The sequence below is a fragment of the Sminthopsis crassicaudata genome, chromosome 3, assembly GCF_048593235.1.
Source record: "Sminthopsis crassicaudata isolate SCR6 chromosome 3, ASM4859323v1, whole genome shotgun sequence".
Taxonomy (NCBI): Eukaryota; Metazoa; Chordata; class Mammalia; order Dasyuromorphia; family Dasyuridae; genus Sminthopsis; species Sminthopsis crassicaudata.
The window spans coordinates 510,161,338-510,182,514 of record NC_133619.1 but is presented as its reverse complement, the minus strand read 5'-3'; the positions used below and the strand labels follow the sequence as shown (position 1 = coordinate 510,182,514).

Here is a 21,177-nt window from a genome sequence, read left to right as displayed (position 1 = left end):
TTTTTTTTTTTCATGTGTGGATAGGACAAGCTTTTCCAGTGATTTATAGATCTTATTGAGGATACTCTGCAATATTCCAACACTTGATATGATCAAAGCAATATCCTTAAACAGGAATATCTGGAGCATCTCACCATCTGTAGACAATCCTTCTTTGATTTGTTCTTTATGTTGGACACCCTCTATGATGATAGCAAACACTTTTGAAAGACTATTTTAGTTTTCACTGATATTAATAACTATACTTTCCTAAAACAAAGTTATCTCTGTTGTAACATTTTTCAAGGGATCTTGAAATATACATGGAAGGCATCCTGTTGAAAGAGAGCATTTACACCTATATTTTGTTCTTTGAATCAATTTTTTTAAAAAAGATGTCATTCAAGCCTAATAGAAGCTTAGATTCTTCATACCTTTCAGCTAGTTGTATGAACATAAAGAAGTGGTCTCCACCATACCAGACTTTTAGAAAGCCCACCTAGACCTCTGTAAAATGGTGGAGTTGGACCAATTGATCTCTATAATTCCTTAAACTATCAATCTATAGTCCTATGATCCTAGAGTCATGCAGGATGCTACCAGGTGGTTTTTTAAACAATTGAAAGTATCAGCTAATTTATGCTTATTTTGTGTCCTAGTATATATTGAATGTATTTCCCTGTTGGTTTTGAAGTTGCTGAAATAGTATTAGTTGAGAAACTGTGTTACTTAATTCACTCGAACTCCAATTTGGGAAGGGAGCAATCATGTGATAGGGAAAGGAATAATGCAATTTCTTTGAATTACAATAAATCTTTTTCTGATATGTCATTGTGGCTTGGATGGGGCATAAGGTTCTCAAAGGCAGTGCTGGATGAATGCAAACTTTAGCATGTCTTACTAAGATGCAAAGGTTATCAGGACAGACACACAGACAGACTGATAATCACAAATATATTTTAGGTGCTTACTTTGTGTTAGGCACTATGATAAAGACTGAGAATACAAAAAAATGTAAAAATCTGGTCTCTGTCCTAGAGGAGCTCACATTCTAATGAGGGAGATACCACTTAAATAACTATGTAAATAAAGCATATATATTGTATTGTATAACAGTGCAAAGAGGGAAGGGATATAGGATGGACCAACAAGGAAAAGCTTATTGCAGAAGATGACATTTACATTGAATATTAAAGGAGTCCAAGGAAGCTAGAAGACTGAGGTGAGGAAGGAGACCATTTAGACATGAGAGAACTAGTAAAAATGCATGAGGATGGAAAATGGAGTATCCTTTGTGAGAAGCAGTGATTAGACCAGTTTAGTAGAATTGTATAGACGGCAGGGCAAAGCGTAAAAAGATGGGAAAGATAGAAACAGTCCAGGTTATAAAAGACTTTAAATGCCCAGCAGGATTTTTTTTTTAATATCTGATCTTAGGCATAATAGATATCTCCTGGAGTTTATTATGAGTGAGGGGGTATTGACATGGTTCTATACTTTAGGAAAATCACTTTGGTAGCTGAGTGAACAATGGATTGGAGTAGGAAAAAAATTAAGTCAGGGAGATCAACCAGAAGCATTTTGTAATACTGTAGTTGTGAAGTAGTGAGGGCTGACTGAGTAGAGAGAAGGGCATGAATATTAGAGACAGAAGAAAAAAGACTTGGCAAGAGATTGGTTAGATGGTTAGATTGAGTGAGGACTCAGTTGAGAACAAAATCTATATTGCAAACCTGCTCGACTTGGGGATAAGATGTGGGTAGGACTAATAGTAATGCCTTTGATAGTAGTAGGAAAATTATGAAGAATAGTTTGGGTGAAAAGACAATGAGTTCTGTTTTGTACACATTGAGGTTGAGATGTCCAAGAGGTGATGTAGGACTGGAGAAAGCTCAGGCAAGAGACTAGGTCTAGATAGAATGATCTGGGAATCAGCAAATAATAATAATAATAATAATAATAATAATAATAATAATAATAATACTCACACCCCAGGTGCTAGTGAGATCACTGAGCAAGCTTGAATGGATAACTAGCTAGCTAGACAGACAGACAGACAGACAGATAGTTGATTATGTGCTTATAGTCATAATGCTAAGCACTAGGACACAAATATAAGCAAGCTAGTCCTTATTCTCCAAAACTATAGTCTAATGGATAAAGCCAGCACATGAAGAGGAGTTAAAAAGTAGGCTTAGAGGGTGGTAGGTAGAAGTGCTAATCTGCATACTGCTGCTCGTAGCCAGAAAGTATTTTGCAAGATAAGGTAAACCTTTACCCTTCTGAGATAAGGTATACAAGGGTAGAATACAGGATTGTGGTGGGTAGGTTGGAACAGATTGGGACTACAGTCATATGGTAGGCTACCACATGGAATTTAGTAAAATATCCAAGAAGTGGATAGTATCATTTGTGAGTTAGAATATATTATAGTGAAGTTTGGGCACAAGGTCATGATTTTATTGTTACTAGTTTTTAAATAATTCTAAATACAGATTGTTTACTAAAATGTGAAAAAGTGCATTGTGTTGGAAGAGAGAGAAATGGGTATGAAGCAAGAAATATTTTTGAAATGTGGAAGTATAGGATGATTGCTGTTTGAAATGGTTATAATAACTTGTTTTCATGATCTTGTTCAGAGAAGTATGAAAGAATCTTTTTACTCAACTTAAATATAATGAAGAAATTTGCTACATTGAAACTTAGCTATAATTAAGTCACCTTAAATACTGCTAAGTAGTCAAGAGTCTTGTTAGTTTTTTCTGTAGTTTTACTCCTCCTCATTATTTCTAATACAGTATTAGAAATAGATGTTCCATTAGAGCAGGAATTCTGAACATTTTTGTGCCATGAACCACTGTGGCAGTCAGTCTAGTAGAGCCTGTAGATCCCTTCTTAGAGTAATCTTTCAAATAATTGAAACAACTTCTCAGTGAGAGGTTGGTGAAAATAAACATCATTTTTTTTTCCTGCCTAAATTCCTTGAAATCTATCCATAGACTCCTTGAGGGTCCATGGATTGCAGATTAAGAACCCCTGATTTTAAAAGACCTATAAAATTTCAGTGAGTTCTAAATACTCAGGTTTTCCAGTGGCAGAATAAAGATGTATCAATATTGGTAAAGACCAATGAAAATGAAAAATAAGAAATTTTGGTTAGTCCTTGAACTATCTGCAACTATCCTTTTCTTATTTTGGGAAAAAAAAACACTTGCCAACTCAAAATAGTCATTTTAACATGAATATATATTTGGGCCAGGAATCATTGTATTTAATTATATTGTCCTCAGAGTTGTCAGCCTGGTAAATCATTAGAGTGGAGGAAATAGTTTTGTGTTGATATATGTTGATTATTGAGAACCTTTTATCATAAGAGTATGAAATTCTTTTGTGCAATATTCCCTTTTCTCCTTGGTGAATTACAAAGAATGTTTGAAAATTATTTTTTTTTCACTCTGAGTTTACTTACTTATTGTGCATTTTTTGAAATAAATGTTTGTTCTTTTTTAGGACATTCAGTCAAAAGAAGGCTGCAATTGAAAGAGAATATGCACAGGTAAGGGCAAGATTCTTTATCAGGCTCATTTAAGGTATTTTAAAACGATTGACTAAGGACATCAGAGTTGCCAGAGGCTGCCCTATTTCTCCCATGCTTTGATGGATGCTCTCCCTTGGAAGTCCCAAGTGATCCCTTCTTCACCTTCTATTTTTGAGGATTTTCATGAGGCACTGAATATTTCATTACCAGAAAGTTAGTTACTTCTACGTTGGAAAAACAAAACAAAACATCCTTTATTATTATATTTAATGATTATAATTCTGTTAGTAACAGCTCTTCCTGTGATTGCCAGTAATTTCTATGGATGGTTAGAATCCTTAGCTTCTAGAAGCTTCCCTTACCTTCCTCTCCACTACCTCTCTCCCCCTACCCCCACCTCTATTCTTATTATATTATCTTCCTGCATAAGAGGAATTGATTTAAATATTTTATATTCTGTAATAGTTATTGAGTTTCTAGCTCTATTAGTAGAACTTATAACCATACCTTAGGAACAAATAGGAGTGGCTGATAGAACTACAAGGATTTTCTTTAAAATTATAGCCTTGGTTAGGCCAAAATAGTTAAATGCTATCTGTGCCAGCAACCTACTGATAAAATCATGCTGTAAGTGTACAGGAGTTAATAAGTATATGTTCTAGCAAAGAATAGCTTGTTGGAATTTGAAAGGTTCATATGTGTCCATTAGAGGAATTACTTTTTTGCATAGAAATGTTATATTTTAAAGTCTCAAACTTAAGCTTGTTTAGACACATTATTTCATTAAACCCAATAATAAATAACCAGTTTAGTGACTTGAGACAATTGATTACCCAATTTTTTTTGACAATGTCTGACATTTTATGGCAAACAGAAGATGTATGTGTGTTTTTATGTTTATAGAATGTCAAAAATGATTTTAAACTTTTACTTTTTGCTGTTGCCCCAAGCCCTCATGAAAGGAATTAGGAGTTCTAACATGGGTAGCAGAAACAATTTTGGGACCTAGTACTCTTCAAGTTTAAGGTGGCATGCTATAGGGCATGGGAAGAGAAGAGGAATGGTTTGCTTTTTACTAGGTGAAGATTAGGAAAATATTAATACATTTGTGATCTTAAAGATTCTGTTAATCTCAGAAACTTTTGACAATAGACATTTTATGAGATAAAAGCATTCACATTAGAACCCCAGGACTATTCCTAATAATCATAGACACCTAGATTTTAGATCTGGAAGGGACCTTAGAGATTAACTAGTATAATTACTTTATTTTACAGATAAGCCAACTGAGTTAGTGAGGCCCAGAAAGGTTAAATGGCATCAAAGGTCATATTAGTAGTAAGTGACATCTGAAATTTGAACCCAGGTCCTCTGCCAGTAAATGCAATCCTTTCTGCTGCATTATACTGCTCTATAGTATCTCTGTAAACAGCTGGTGTCCCAACACATCTGGGAGTGATTCCTTCCTTCCTCTTTTGTTATCATTATTCTTCCTTTTTAGATGCAACTCCCTTTTTAGATGGAATCTAGAAGAATTAAAATACAGCATTGGAAGGAATAAATGATCATCACACTTGAGATAAGTAGAAGGGAAAGAAAGACAAAGTTCAAGGTTAGGAAATAGAAAAGGAACGGAAGTAAACTTTTAAGGATTAATAAAATAATTAGGAAGTAATGTGCAACTTAAAGAAAAAAGACACCTAAGAAGAAAAAGAAGGGACAATCCAACTCTAGTTTTCTTACAGAGTTCTTCTTCACATTATGTAATACTACAAATTCCTTTAGAGCCAACTTTCAGAAACACTGATCTAGTCTAACCCCCTAATTTCATAGATGTAACAACTGAAATCCATAGAACTAAAGGCAATGATGAGAGCAGATCTCCCAAGCTGATTAATTGCTCTTTCCACTAAACCACATGGGAATACCTTCATGACACTTGGATAACATTTCTAACACTTATACTATTTTCAAAGAGATTTTTTTGAAGGAAATAATTGGAAATGTGTCTCCTCATTCTCTGTATACTGATTTTTTTTCAACCATTACTTTCATTGACATTTTTATTGCATATTTTCTTAAAATCAAAATTATTCTTTTATCATTGAGAGTGAAAAAGCAACCTGTTCTTTTTGCCCCTATTTTCTTGGCTTATTGTATAGCCAGAGAATCTTTCTATTTCTTTAATTGGGAAGAGTCCAGCCTCCCAATGAGGTTGAGTGACTTTAGCTCCTTGAAGGCTTATTGATAGTCTTCTCTTCTTGTCTTTCTCTCCAATCTCCTTAGAGGAGCTATCTAACAGATTGGCATCTTCACTTTTATTTTTGGTTATTATCTCAGGAGTATCAGTTCATCCTTGGCTAATTTCAATCAGTTGTGCCTGGAATATATGAAGACTTACATGAAGAACATCTTATTTATTACTGTCTTATATTACCTCCTATTCTGAATCACATAACTATTATTACATTATTTCATCTGACTAGCTGTGTGATCTTGAGCAAATTCTATTCTAGGTTACTTTCCATTTCATGGCCTCCCTCCTTTCTGTTGCAAAAGTATCAATAGTAACTTCATTTTAAAAACAAATTTGCTTTAAACAGCTTTTATTTTGCTAAATTGAAACTGTTTGATTTTTTGTTATTGTTGTTTGTTTGTTTTCCTGAGACAATTGGAGTTAAGTGACTTGCCCAGGGTCACACAGCTAGGACGTGTTAAGCTTCTGAGATCACATTTGAACTCAGGTCCTCCTGACTTCAGGGCTGGTACTCTATCCACTACACCACCTAGCGGCCCCCTCAGATTTATTTTTAATATAGAATGATTCCAAAAGCTAAGTCCCCTTCTTCACACATTTGGATATTTGCAAAAGACATCCAGTTTTTGAAAGATTTTGCTCTTCATTTTTAAACACCTAATTTGACAGATTTCCAAATGAGGAAGCGTCCCCTTGCCAATGTTAGTCATCTTCTTCTTTGAAAGTTATAGTTTTACCAGTCTCAGTTGTTCAGTCTTGAAGAAAGCCATCTTCCCAGAGAGAGGACTATGGGAACTGAGTGTGGACCACAACGTAGCATTTTCACTCTTTCTGTTATTGTTTGTTTGAATTTTTGTTTTCCTTCTCAGGTTTTCTTTTCTTTCTAGATCCATTTTTTCTTGTGCAGCAAGATAACTATATAAATAGATATCCATATATTTAAAATGTATTGGACTACCTGCCATCTAGGGGAAGGGGTTGGGGGAGGGAGGAGGGGAAAATTTGGAACAGAAGGCTTTTCAAGGGTCAATGTTGAAAAATTACCCATGCATATGTTTTGTAAATAAAAAGCTATAATATTAAAAAAAACTTAGAATTTTATTTATTTATTTTCTTTTTCCATTTTTTAATTATTATAGCTTTTTATGTACAAGATATATGCATGGGTAATTTTTCAGCATTAACAACTGCAAAACTCTTTGTTCCAATTTTTTCCTTCCTTACCCCCACCCCTCCCTCAGATGGCAGGTTGACCAATACGTATTAAACATGTTAAAACATAAGTTTAATACAATATATGTATACAGGTCCAAACAGTTATTTTGCTGAACAAAAAGAATCGGACTTTGAAATAATGTACAATTAACCTGTGAAGGAAATCCAAAATGTAGGTGGACAAAAATAGAGGGATTGGAAATTCTGTGTAGTGGTTCATAGTCATCTCCCAGAGTTCTTTCGCTGGGTGTAGCTGGTTCAGTTCATTACTGCTCTATTGGAACTGATTTGGTTCATCTTATCGCCAAAGAGGGCTGCCTGTCAGAATTGATCATCATATAATATTGTTGAGGTATATAATGATCTCGTGGTCGTGCTAATTTCACTCAGCATCAGTTCATGTAAGTTTCTCCAGGCCTTTCTGAAATCATCCTGCTGGTTATTTCTTACAGAACAATAATATTCCAAAATATTCATATATCACAATTTATTCAGCCATTCTCCAGTTGATGGGCATCCACTCAGTTTCCAGTTTCTGGCCACTACAAAAAGGGCTGCCACAAACATTCTTGCACATACAGGTCCTTTTCCCTTCTTTAAGATCTATTTGAGATATAAGCCCAGTAGTAATGCTGCTGGATGAAAGGATATGCACAGTTTGATAACTTTTTGAGCATAGTTTCTTTTCCATCCCCACGTATTACCGAAGGAACTCTGGAAAGATCCTATTCACTAATAGCTCCTGGGGCGCTGCTGCTTCTTTGTTTCTTATAGTTCTTATGTTCCACATTCAGGTGCCATATGTTGTGATATGGGAGCCACCTGCCAGTGGTTGCTGGAGATCTAACTCAGATCTGTAGAATGGATCTCTTCATGTGAGCAGATGATGATGTAATACAAGGAGACTGAGAGGCAATTGCATTGTCTGACCTCTCTCCTCTTCCCTCTTGCCTCCAATTTATTTCATTTCCAGTCTACAAGCAATACCTGTGTCAGTAAAGGGTGCTTTGCAACTCCTTCAGATGTTATGATCCACAGCTGTGGGGGCTCTAGGTGAATTGACCTGTCCCTTCACTTAGGTATGGTCCTTAACAAGCACGGTTGGATCTGTTCACAGTTCCACCAACAATGTTTCAGTGTTCCAGCTTTCTCATATCCTCTCCAACATTTGTCATTTTCTTTTCCTATCATCTTAGCCAATCTGCCAGGTGTGTAGTGGTATCTCAGAGTTGTCTTAATATGCATTTCTCTGATCAATAGTGATTTGGAGCATCTTTTCATATGACTACAATTCTTCATCTGAAAATTGTCTGTTCGTATCCTTTGACTATCAATTGGAGAATTATAAATTTGAGTCAATTCTCTGTATATTTTAGAAATGAGGCCTTTATCAGAACCTTTGAATGTAAAAATGTTTTCCCAGTTTATTGTTTCCCCTTTAATCTTGTCTGCATTAGTTTTGTTTGTACAAAAACTTTTTATAATTTTATAAATTTATAAATTTTTATATTATTAAATTATAAATTTATAATTTTTATAATTTTATATAACTTAATATAATCAAAATTGTCTATTTTGTGATCAATAATGATCTCTAGTTCTTTGGTTACAAATTCTTTCTTCCTCCACAGATCTGAGAGGCAAACTATCCCATGTTCTTCTAATTTGTTTATAATATCATGAACCCATTTCAACCTTATCTTGGTATATGGTGTTAGGTGTGTAATCCCTAGATTATTATAAGGTGACAGTTTTCAAGTAGATATATCCTTCTAAAGAACTATTCTGAGAATGCACTGTTGGTGGAGTTGTGAATTGATTTTGATAATCATTCTGGAGAACAATTTGGAATTCTGTCAAGTACCTTTGATCTAACAATACAATTACTAGGTTTGTATCCCAAAGAGATTTTTTTTTAAAGGAAAGGGGTCTATTTATACAAAAATATTTATAGTAGCTCTTTTTGTGGTGGCAAAAATTGGAAATTGAGGGGGATATCCATGAATTGAGGAATGGCTGAACATGTCATTTATGATGTCTCCCTTCCCCAATGAATTATAGGTTTCTTGAGGGTACAGAATAGTGCTTTATCTTTGTATTCCTAGAGCTAAGAACACAGCACATACATAGCTAATATTTTATACATCTTCATTGAATCAAGTAGAAAAAAGTATGGGGTATCATGTGCTAGGACTAAATGATGTCCTTATTTCTTCTTTCTCATCTGACTGTGTACTGTTCTTGGAAAGTGTCATAATTCATCCAGAACTTCCATATACAATTTGTATAGACTTAAAAGTTTATTTTTAATGGGAATTTTGGTATATAGTATAATGTTCTAATCAGTTGGCTGGACAATGTAAGGAGTTAATTGGGTGAGTGTGAGAGAATAGCTGGATGATAAGAGATGACCAGTCAAATGTAGAAATGTCAGGCAGAGCATTGGCTTTATGATGACAGTGGGAAAATAGTAACTCCAGATCATTCAAGGCAAAATTTCTAAGAATGATAAGAACATTATGCCCTTTTCAGGGAATACTGAAATTTACTTGAGTTTACTTAATTGAAGATTACACAACTTGGCAGAGAATTATTTATACTGGATGAATATGTGAAGTACTGTGCTTTTCAGGGTGCCTCTATATTGCTTTATTATTATTTATTTATTCAGAAACTTTTTTAGCTAACTTTCACAGTTAGTATCTTTCACAAGTCCTACAGAAAAGTGCAGGAAATTTACCAATATTATTCATTTGCAAAAAGAAAGGGTTTTTTTTTGTTTGTTTGTTTTTGTTTTTTGCATTAGGTGATAGATTTGAGTTCAGCTTTGCTGTTGACTACCTGAGTTGTAAGTCAGGTACATAAACTCCTTGGGCCCAAATTAAAATTAGGAAGTTGAACTAGATGATCTCTGAATTTCCTATCAACTCTGATTTTAAATTAATGGCTCTGAGCTTTAGTTTCCTGTTATAAAATGAATAAATTGGATGCTGTGATCCCTAAGCTAAAAACCCCTGCAATTCTATGAGTTGATTATGAAGCCTATTTTTACAAAATGTCCAGGGATATCTTTCATATTAGTAATTCTTTCATTCAAACAAAATAAATGTATCTTTAAAGAAAGAAAAAAAGAAAGTTTATAACAGCCATTAAGTAGAATGAACAGCTGTTAGGATAAAAATTAATGCTAGTTACTGACTCAGCAGGTAGTTAGCCACTGGGACATCAGGAAAATCATTTGGGGTGCTCAAAAAGAAATTGCTACAAGCAAGTCCTGTCTAGGAATTCACTCCCTGAAGCCTTGATAGAATGTGGCCAGTGAAAGGATACAAAAAGTTACTGTGGTTGTTGAAAAAGCAGGAAAAGACTGTAGACTAAGGGCGGCTCCCTGCCTCCGGACAAGCACTGAAGGAGCAGACGTGGGCCCACTGGCAAATAGCCTGTGGTATTACACCACTTGTAGTATTATGCCAGTGTAGAGAAGTGATTTGTCTGCTATTTTTATTCCTAAAGGAAATTACTTTATGAATAAATTAGACATACTGTACTAATAAATTCCTTACTCCTTATTTTATTCCAGAATAAAAAAAAATTACTTGGGTCTTGTTTTCTTATCTTTAATGACTTTTATTTTCTTGGTGAATTTTATTGGGATAGGGAGCTTTTAAAATGCTACTTCATTTAGATTAGTTCTGTCAGGTCTTGATTATATATTCCATTGGTAGCATGCATTCACATAAAAAAAAATACAAAATAGTGTGTAATCTAATGAGAGCTATTTTCTTTGCCAGTCTTAATCCCAGTAACAGAGATCTCTAGTGAGACAAATGAAAAATGATATTGAGGGAAGAGGTCCAGAAAGGAAAGGTTGAGAGTGGAATAAAAATATATTTCTGACACTTATACTCTGAATAGTCCCTTTCAGGTTCTTATCATCTAGCATTGGGTAATAATGACATTTCTGGGAAGACTTTGCTGATACTATCATAGATATGTAATCATGTTGATGTAGGTATTCCTTCCTGAATGAAACTCATTCTCATCTGCCCATCCTGTTGGATTCTTATCCTCCCATTATATTCACCCCTAGGGACCTTTCCAATATTTGGGTGGGAGAAAGGACTTCTTTAAGTTCTTTTTATTATGCCTATGATATTAGTGGAGCTTACAAACTCCATCAGTTTATTTCTTATATTTACCACATGACCAACCAACATAATAAAAATTAATAGGTAGACAAAATTGTTTTTGTTCAATAAAGGTTGTTTGGACTTTGCTCAATAGTTTTTTATAAAAATGGGAAAGAAAAGGAGTCCTGACTCCTGTAAAAGAGACCTATTAGTCTTTTCTCTAATAGATAGTTCATTAAAAATCTATTAGCAAAGTCATTCTATAGAATTTTAGAGGAAAAGAAGTAATCACCCATTTCACTCCTAATCTAGTTCTTTCCCTTTTCTAACTCTTCATTCTCACAACTTGATGAAGAAGTGTTACACCTGGAATAACATGGAAAGAGGGAAGAGGTTGACCTTATTGATATCTTTTATAGAAATGAATCTTCACTTTTCAAAACTCTTTTTCCAGGGCAAGGATAAGATTTCCTTTACCCACTCTCTTTTTTTAATGCTATGGCAGTATTTTTACTATTTATCTAGTATTCAGGTCAGATTTTTAAACTTGTATATGTAATACTGACAGTCCATGTTGGGGCATATGCAAATATATACTTATAATATCAGGCACTATGCTTTGGTTTGTTTGCTTAAATCTGCAAGAATGTTGGCCTACACAAGAAAAAAAAAAGAAATATTGTCCTTTAGGTTCATAAAATAGTTGCATTTTATCTGAATCTTAGCTTGCCATTTATGATAATACCTCAGCTAAACAAATTTTTGGGTACAAAGTTTCTTTTAGTTAAGCTTAAGTATAGGAGAGTTGATGGAAATTGGAAAAAGTTCTGCTGTCATTATCCTGGATCATGGTAGTGATAGCTGTAATACTCTTAGTAAGATTTTTTTTTTTTTTACTAACTAAAGTCTTTACTTTTAAAAGATATAAACTGATTTCCTTTCACTAGCTTGCTCCCCTTATCTTGACATCCTCCTTTGTCATTATCTAGATTTCCTCAAAATTATGGAAGGCAGGGAAGAAGAGATTTGTTTTTTGGCCTGAAGTATAGTTTGTGTCCATAATCCCTATTCTAGAGGTAAGGAGGTCCCATGAAGAGATCTTTCTTCCAGAACTCAAACAGCTCAGTCCTCCTGGTAGTGAGTGGGTAATCCCATTTGACAGCCAAGAGAACATCTTTATGCAGTGCTGTTGTCTTTATCTTCGATGACATTTCAATAAGCACATTCTCTACTAGCTAACATTTAGCTTTAAGGTTTGCTAAGTGCTTTACATGTGTTATTACAATTAATCATCCTTCCCACAATCCTGGGAGATAAGCTCTATTATCATTTCCATTTTACTGAAGAGAAAAATGAAGTTGACAGAGGTTAAGTTATATACCTTGCTTCGGGAAGCTAAGTAATTTAGATAGACTTTGAATTCTGATCTCCAACTCTAGTTATGTACTAGGCTACACTTAGCTTCATTTTGGTGAATTCACACTGTAACACTAAAAACTCCTTCTGTTTGGCATTTTGTAGTTTACAACTTTTATATCTATTTTTATATTGGAACATCAGAGAGAGAACATGATTGTGTTTGACTCCCAAGACAGTCCACTATCCCAGGCTAATCTAGGCTGTGCCTGGACTTACCTAACCTGTGTTACTAATAACTTCAGAATGGTACCATACAAGTTTTATATACTGAGGTCAAGTATGTTGATTTGGGAAAAAATGCTGGATTTGGAATTCGAGGATCTGTGTTTATATTCTGACTGCTACCTATGTGACCTTGGCTAGTCACTTAGGTTTCTCTGGATCTCTGTTTCCTCATCTGCAAAATGAAGGAGTAGAATAAATAACTTACAATATCCCTTCTGGATCTAAATTGATGACCTTGTATATAGGAATTTAAGAGTTTGTGGCTAATATAGCAGGTGGAAAATAAGAATTTGGAGGCCATGTTGGGTAGAAGCAAGTCATTGAACCTTTCTGTGCCTTAGCTACCTATTCTGTTAAATGTGGACTTTGGACTTGATGAAGATTCCTTTTGTCTACAAAAATGCACCAATTCTACTTGACAGTTGAGAATTTTATATTAAAAACAAAATGCTATATGAGATTGGAAGGGGAAAATGTTTCTGATGGGGGGAACAGGAAAAATTCATTTGTGATGGGCCTTTTAAGAGATAGGAGTGCAGCCATAAAGAGGGAGGAAGCAGGTTATTCCAGACATAGCAAAATATCTGAATACCGAGGGGCATATGCTCAGATTTTATTTGTTTGCTTGTTTAGTCATTTATCAAACTTTGGAGACCACTGCTTTAAAGATTACTTATCCAGTCCCTACATTTTACAAATTGGGACACTGAAAGTTAGAGAGATTGTGACTTGTCATAGAGCTAGTTCCTGCTAAACTCGGAGTTATAAAACTAAGGTTTTCTTCGTACTAGTAGTTTTGGTGGAATTTGGGAATAAAAATGTTTTTTCCTCTTGAGCATAGAGATTTACTGTCAGTTGCTGTTTTCTGTGAAAATATTTAGCTTAAAAATTTTATAAGAACTACATTATAACCCCAAACTCCACGTATCCCCCTCCCCTGGCCTCAATATTTCTGAAGACAACTTCTTTTTAAGTTAAAATCATGAAAATGAAATTATTTGGGCCTTTTATGGTCATCATTTTTCTTTCCAATTAGTGCTTTAAAAATTACTACCTTTTAAAATATGGTATGCTTAGGTATTAAATTTTATCTTTTAGTAATTCTAATATATAATTTAAAATCTGTTCATTATACTGAAATATTATTTCCATAAATTGAATTGAATGGGTCTTGGATTGATAGGTAAAGCATTTATATAGCACTTTTTGATTTGCAATATGATAACACATATGCAGTTTGAAATCACTTAAAATGTTTAAAAGAGAATTGTTGAAGTTTACAGATATTTCTAAATCCAATTCAATGGTTCTAGTGACAATGATGCATAACTAACTTTATAGGACTTTATTTTATCTTTAACTCTTCCATTATAGTTATTTGTGAATCATAATAGTGATAACTTTACAAATTTTTTTTATTAATTTTTATAATCATAACATTTTCTTTGACAGTACATATTCATAGGTAATTTTTTTTTACAACATTATCCCTTGTACTCCCTTCTGTTCCAAAATTTTCCCCTCCTTCCCTCTACCCCCTCCCCTAGATGGCAGGCATTCTCATACATATTAAATATTTTATAGTATATCCTAGGTACAATATATATGTGCAGAACTGAATTTTGTTGTTGTTGTTGTTGCAAAAGAAGAATTTTATTCAGAAGCTAAAAATAATCTGGGAAGAAAAACAAAACAAAACAAAACAGTGCTCGCAGTTTATACTCATTTCCCAGAGTTCCTTTTCTGGATGTAGCTGATTCTGTCCATCATTGATCAATTGGAATTGGATTAGCTCTTCTCTATATTGAAGATATCCACTTCCATCAGAATACATCCTCATACAGTATCATTGTTGAAGTGTATAATGATCTTTTGGTTCTGCTCGTTTCACTTAGCATTAGTTGATGTAAGTCTCTCCAAGCCTCTCTGTATTCCTCCTGTTGGTCATTTCTTACAGAGCAATAATATTCCATAATATTCATATACCATAATTTACCCAACCATTCTCCAATTGATGGACATCCATTCATTTTCCAGTTTCTAGCCACTATGAAAAGGGCTGCCACAAACATTTTGGCACATACAGGTCCCTTTCCCTTCTTTAGTATTTCCTTGGGATATAAGCCCAGTAGTAGCACTGCTGGGTCAAAGGGTATGCACATTTTGATAACTTTTTGGGCATAATTCCAGATTGCTCTCCAGAATGGTTGGATTCTTTCACAACTCCACCAACAATGTATTAGTGTCCCAGTTTTCCCACATCCCCTCCAACATTCATCATTATTTGTTCCTATCATCTTAGCCAATCTGACAGGTGTGTAATGATATCTCAGAGTTGTCTTAATTTGCATTTCTCTGATCAATAGTGATTTGCATAATAGTGATAACTTACTTTTACATAGGGTCTTATGGTTTATAAAACATTTTATATGTTTTTGTTAGATTCTCAAAATAACTCTATGGCTCTAATGTAGTCTGAGATCTCTTCTTTGTGGATATGGTCTCCAGCCATGCGGACCCCCACCCATCCACATGACAGGCATCTTGCCATAAATTTTCCTTAGGGGTCCACCAACATTATGGGAACCTTCCTTGGAGTTCTTGGGAAATCATGCATCTGCTTATCAGTCACTCTTCACTTTCATGGCTTGACGCTTTCCAACTATATTTTCTTAATAGCATCCTTTACAGATAGATAAAGCAGTTGTTAAGCACTTAACTATGTGCCAAGTCCTTTTCCTTCATAATTCCTTGTTTGTAATATATTACATTCTACTTAAATACTATAGCTTTTATTTTCTACATATTTTAGTTGTGGAAATGACATCTCAGATTAGCTAAGTAGCGTGCCTATCACAATTAGTAAATGTTAGAGGTGGAATTTGAACTCCAGTTTCATCAGATTCCAAGGTGAGTGAGACTGTAAACTCTTCAGTAGCAGAAATTTAGTATTATTTCAATTAATCGACATTTATTAAGTGCCTACAATATGCCATGCCAGGCACTATTATTAGCACTGGGGTACTGCTATGGTCCAGTCTAGCTCCTCTGAAGGACTCAGAATAAATCCTTGTCAGGATAGGGAAAAGTCCTGGCCCCACGTGTGGACGCCAATTGTAATGTTCTGATCGTCTCTCAGTTGTAATCCTTCTCTGGGAGGAAGTTTCTTTTCTGTATAATCTTTTCCTCTATGAGCAGGTTTCTTGGGAGGCTTCTGGGGCCTCCAGCCAGCCTCTTCTTTTTCCTGAATCCTGGCTTTGAATCTCCTCCAGCTCTTGTCCTTCCCCAGTCCAGACTGCTCTCCAGGCTCAATGTTGCCTTTTTTTATCCTCCCAGAGAATGGGAGTGGGATAATGCAAGGGCTTCTGGGAAGAAGTACTCCAACCGATGAGCTTGCTCCTCCTAGAATTCATAAGGTGTAAACTCCCTTTAAAGGCCCGAACCAAAGGTCTGAGCTAGAGAACTGTCAAGTCAACCTGAATTCTCACCTTGCCACTGTCCAGACAACCTGAGTTTTCACCTAGTAATCCTAACATCGTACACCAAGAAACAAAAAAAAAGTCTGTGCTCTCAAAGAGCTCACAATTGAATGGATTTTTAAAAATGTAAATAATTATTATTTTATCTTCTCTCTGAGAGGAATATATTAGTGATATGTATATATCTTTTTCTTTTTAAAAATTTTTATTTTTCCTAATTGATTGTAAATATATTTTAATATTATTTGTGGTTATATTTTTCAATTTTGAGTTCCAAATTCTCCCTCTTCTTTCCCCAACCCTAATTTAATGAGTAAAATCCTTTTAGGTTTGTATATATTTTTCTATCCATCTATCTTAGATTGCTTTACATATAGTTAGTGTTTAGTGAACATTTGTTGAATGAAACACATATGTATTTATATGTATATATAGCTTGTAGCATTGGATCTGAAAACCTTTGTCTGGATTAGTTTATACTTTTCTTTTTATTGTTTTATCTAGTGCTATTAATTTTTGTTTAAAGGGGGAAATATCACTTTTATCCTAAGCATCTTAGTAGTACCTGTGACAAGTTGGGTATACATTAGACTTCCAATTAGTATTTGTTCATTGAGTGCCTGAATTTCCTTCATTTATCTTTTTTTATTCTATGTCTTCATGAATTCTATTATATTCTCATGGTATAACAATATGAATGAAAAATGAATAGATCCCAAGAAATAAAGTATGAGGAAAATCCAGAATAAACATTAAGGATAGACTAAAAATACCCACAGTAAGTTGATAATTTGAAAATTACCTACACATAGTCTCTTTAGGCATATGTGCTATACAGGCTATTTCTGAATATAGGGCATATTCCTAAAATGAGATCTCTTTGAAAGGAAAAAAAAAATAACAAGACACACCAAACATCAACATAACTCCAATTTTAGGCCTCACTCAGGATTAATATGTTACGTAATTAAAGGGGAAATAGTAAATATGCAGTCTTTTATTACATTTCTATGTGAAAGCTTTAAGTAAATTCTTATATGTTAATTAAGATGTCACATTCACTTGATAGCAGTTATTTACATGTCCCTTATAAAATGCCTTAATCATTGATATTATCTTACTTTAGCCTCACAGTCCTATGAGGTCATGTGGAATTACAGATGAGGCACCCCATACTTCAAGAAGGGAAGAAAATCAAGATTCCACAGCCCAGGAAGTGGGGGACCTGGCTTAGCATTATATTCTAATTTTAAAAAGTCCTTGCTAAGAGTTAGCTAGTTGTGGTGGAAGTCTTTTCTTTCTGCTACAGCCTGAGGAAATAAGAAATATGAACAGTTTGCTTCCAGAGAGAGAAAAAAAAAAAGAATGTTGAACTAGAGTCATCAAAACAATGGCTTCTGGCAGGATAAAAGATGGCAGAGCCAAAAAATGTACCATGATCTATTCTGTACTAGCTACATTCCTAAGTATCACTGTGAAAATGTGGCGTGTGTATTGGGAAGCAGGGTGGTTCTTAGCTTATCTAAACAAAGGATATTTCTTTTGAATTGATGCATTGTTTATCAAACTTATTTTACAAAGTATTATTTGCAGAGAAATTTTGGAACTACAAAAGAATTTAGATATTCGTTGAAAATTATGTCAGAAGATTTGACCTCTACTTATATTCCTCAGTCAATAAATATTTATTAAGTGTTTACTATCTGCCAGATATTACTAGCCCCTTAAATTTTTTTTGAATTTTTTTATTCAGAATCAGTAACCAAAGGAATCAGAAAGAAAAATGTAGGCAAGCAGTAAACAGATACAAAAAAAAGGGGAACTAAGGGCAGTTGAGAAATGAGTCAGGAGATATTAGTATTGGCAATTAGGAAAGAGGACATCATGGAGATATCTAATTCAGAGATAATTGTTAAGATGTAACTCCTGATTTAAAAATATAACCTTGCAACATTATTCTCCTATTTAAAGATAATAAAGTAGCTTAAAAATTAATATGCAGCATTGGATATTCACAACGTTGTCTGATAAGGAAATCTGTGAACTGGAGGGAAGAATAGCAATGGAAAGCATTTTGTGATATAATGATCAGTAGATTAAGAGAAATAAATGAATAGATTACAGATTATTGTAACGTGCTGTTGTCTCCAGAAGCTGCTGGATCTCTCTCTGGGAAGAGATCTGCTGTGTCTTCTACTCAAATCTCTCCGACAGATTCTTCTTCCTGTAACGAACCGTTGTCTCCAGCAGTTGCTGTTACTCTTGTCCAAAGAAGTGACTTCCCTTCCTGCAGAGAGCCCCGTCAGGCCTGATGCAATTCAGAGTCTTCCTTCTTGAATCCTGGCTCTGAATCTCCTCCAGCTCTTATCCTTCTCCAGGCCGATCTGCTGTCTGCGCCCATTGCTGTCTCTTTTTATCCTCCCAGAGAATGGGCGTGGGATAATGCAAGGGCTTCTGGGAAGAACCACCCCAGCCAATGAGCTTGCCCCCTCTATCAAGTCAACCTGAGTTCTCACCTTGTAATTGTCCAGAAAACCTGAATTCTCACCTTGTCACCATCCAGACAACCTCAGTTCTCACCTAGTAATCCCAACAGATTATCATAGCAGAAAGAAGAAATATGGACATTAAAAACAAACAAAAATAAAACCCTAACTTTATTTAGCCCTAGGATAATCATGGGTTTAACTTTTTAATACCTTATTCTATTTGTACTCATTTACCTTTTATGTATTTCCTTTGTTTGATGAGTTTCCATGCCAAATGCCCTTTTCTCTTCTGATTTCTTTTAAAGAAACAAGTCAAATTCTTATTTTAAAAAAGCCTGTTAAAAAAAAGAAAACTTAATTTTGTTGAATATTTCCTTTTAAAGAGAGGCTACAAAGAAATTTTTGCTTTTAGAATGTTATATTCCAGTTTTCCTTTTTAATTATTAATAAATAAAGTATAGTTTTGGGTAATTTGTATTTTTTAAAGAATAGGAAGGGTTTCCTTTTGGCTGGCTATCATATTTGTTGTTTAATCCTAAATTTCTGGAAGTTAATTACATTTCTTAAAGAACTAAATATGTAATTTCTTCCTGTCCATATCTTATAATTGTCTTTGCTTCTACTACTGATATGTTTATTTCTTTTTTGTTATTAAAACTTTTTAATTTACAAAGCATCTACATGAGTAATTTTTCCAACATTGACCCTTGCATAACCTTTTCTTCCATATTTTCCCCTCCTTTCCCCCATCCCCGCTCTTAGCTGGCAGGTAATTCAATACATGTTAAATATGTCGAAATACATATTAGATCCAATATACATATACATATTTTTACAGTTATCTTGTTGCACAAGAAAACTCAGATCAAGAAGGAAGAAAAAGAAAAACTGAGAAAGAAAACAAAATGCAAGCAAACAACAACAGAAAGAGTGAGAATGCTATATTATATTCCACACTCTGTTCCCATAGTTCTCTCTCTGGGTCTAGATGGCTCTCTTCATCATTGTACAAGTGGAACTGGTCTGAATCATCTCAATGTTGAAGAGAGTCACGTCCTTCAGAATTGATCATCTTATAGTCTTATTGTTGCTATGTATAATGATCTCCTGGTTCTGCTGATTTTACTTAGCATTAGTTCATGTAGGTCTCTCTCTAAGCCTCTGAAACCATGGTCATTTCTTACAGAACAATAGTATTCCATAGCATCCATATACCATAATTTATTCAGCCATTCTCCAATTGATGGGCAGCCACTCAGTTTCTTGTTTCTTGCCACTACAAAGAGGGCTTTCACAAAGATTTTTGCAAATGTGGGTCCCTTTGCCTCCTTTAAGATCTTTTTGGGATATAAGCCCAGTAGAGACACTGCTGGATCAAAAGGTATATACAGTTTGATAACTTTTTGAGCATAGTTTCAAACTGCTCTCCAGAATGATTGGATCAGTTCACAGTTTCACCAACAATGTATCAATGTCCCAGTTTTCCCACATCCCCTCCGACATTCATCCTTATGTTTTCTTGTCATCTTAGCCAATCTGCCAGATGTATAGTGGTATCTCAGAATTGTCTTATTTTGAATTTCTCTGATCATTAATGATTTGGAGCATCTTTTCATGTGACTACAAATAGTTTCAATTTCTTTATTTCAAAATTGTCTGTTCATATCCTTTGACCATTTATCAATTGGAGAATGAAATTTATCAAATGGAGAATTAAACTATTATAAATTTGACTCAATTCTTTATATATTTTAGAAATGAGGCCTTTATCAGATGCTTTGGATGTAAAAATGTTTTCCCAGTTTATTGCTTCCCTTGTAATCTTGTCTGCATTAGTTTTGTTTGTGCAAAAACTTTATAATTTAATATAAGCAAAAGTATTTATTTTATGATCAATAATGATTGGTAGTTCTTCTTTGGTCACAAATTCCTTCCTCTTCCACAAATCTGAGAGGTAAACTATCCTATGTTCTTCTAATTTGTTTATAATATCATTCTTTATGTCTAGATCATGAACCCACTTTGACCTTATTTTGGTATACAGTGTTAGGTGTGGGTCTATGCCTACTTTCTGCCATGCTAGTTTCCAATTTTCACAGCAGTTTTTGTCAAATAGTGAATTTTTATCCCAAAAGGGTTTGTCAAATTATTGGCTGTTTTATTCTGTGAACTTAACTTATTCCACTGATTAACTTCTCTATTTCTTAGCCAGTACCAAATGGTTTTGATGACCGTTGCTTTGTAATATAGTTTTAGATCTGGTACAGTTAGGCCACCTTCATTTGCTTTTCTCTTCATTAATTCCTTTGAAATTCTTGCCTTTTTGTTCTTCCAGATGAATTTTGTTGTTTTTTTTTCTTGTTCAGTAAAATAGTTTCTTGGAAGTTTGATTGGTATAGTACTAAATAAATAGATTAGTTTAGGGAGCATTGTCATCTTTATTATA

At 34.3% G+C, this 21,177-nt stretch overlaps 1 protein-coding gene across 3 annotated transcripts in view; it reads left to right on the top strand.

The window, feature by feature from the left end:
- The window catches only part of FCHSD2 (FCH and double SH3 domains 2), a 372,664-nt gene that overhangs the window by 63,213 nt on the left and 288,274 nt on the right, over positions 1-21,177 (top strand). For all 3 annotated transcript variants that reach the window (XM_074304006.1, XM_074304004.1, XM_074304007.1), the window contains exon 3: positions 3,490-3,535. In XM_074304006.1, the coding sequence (XP_074160107.1) occupies positions 3,490-3,535 (46 nt within the window). The remainder of the gene's footprint in view (positions 1-3,489; positions 3,536-21,177) is intronic.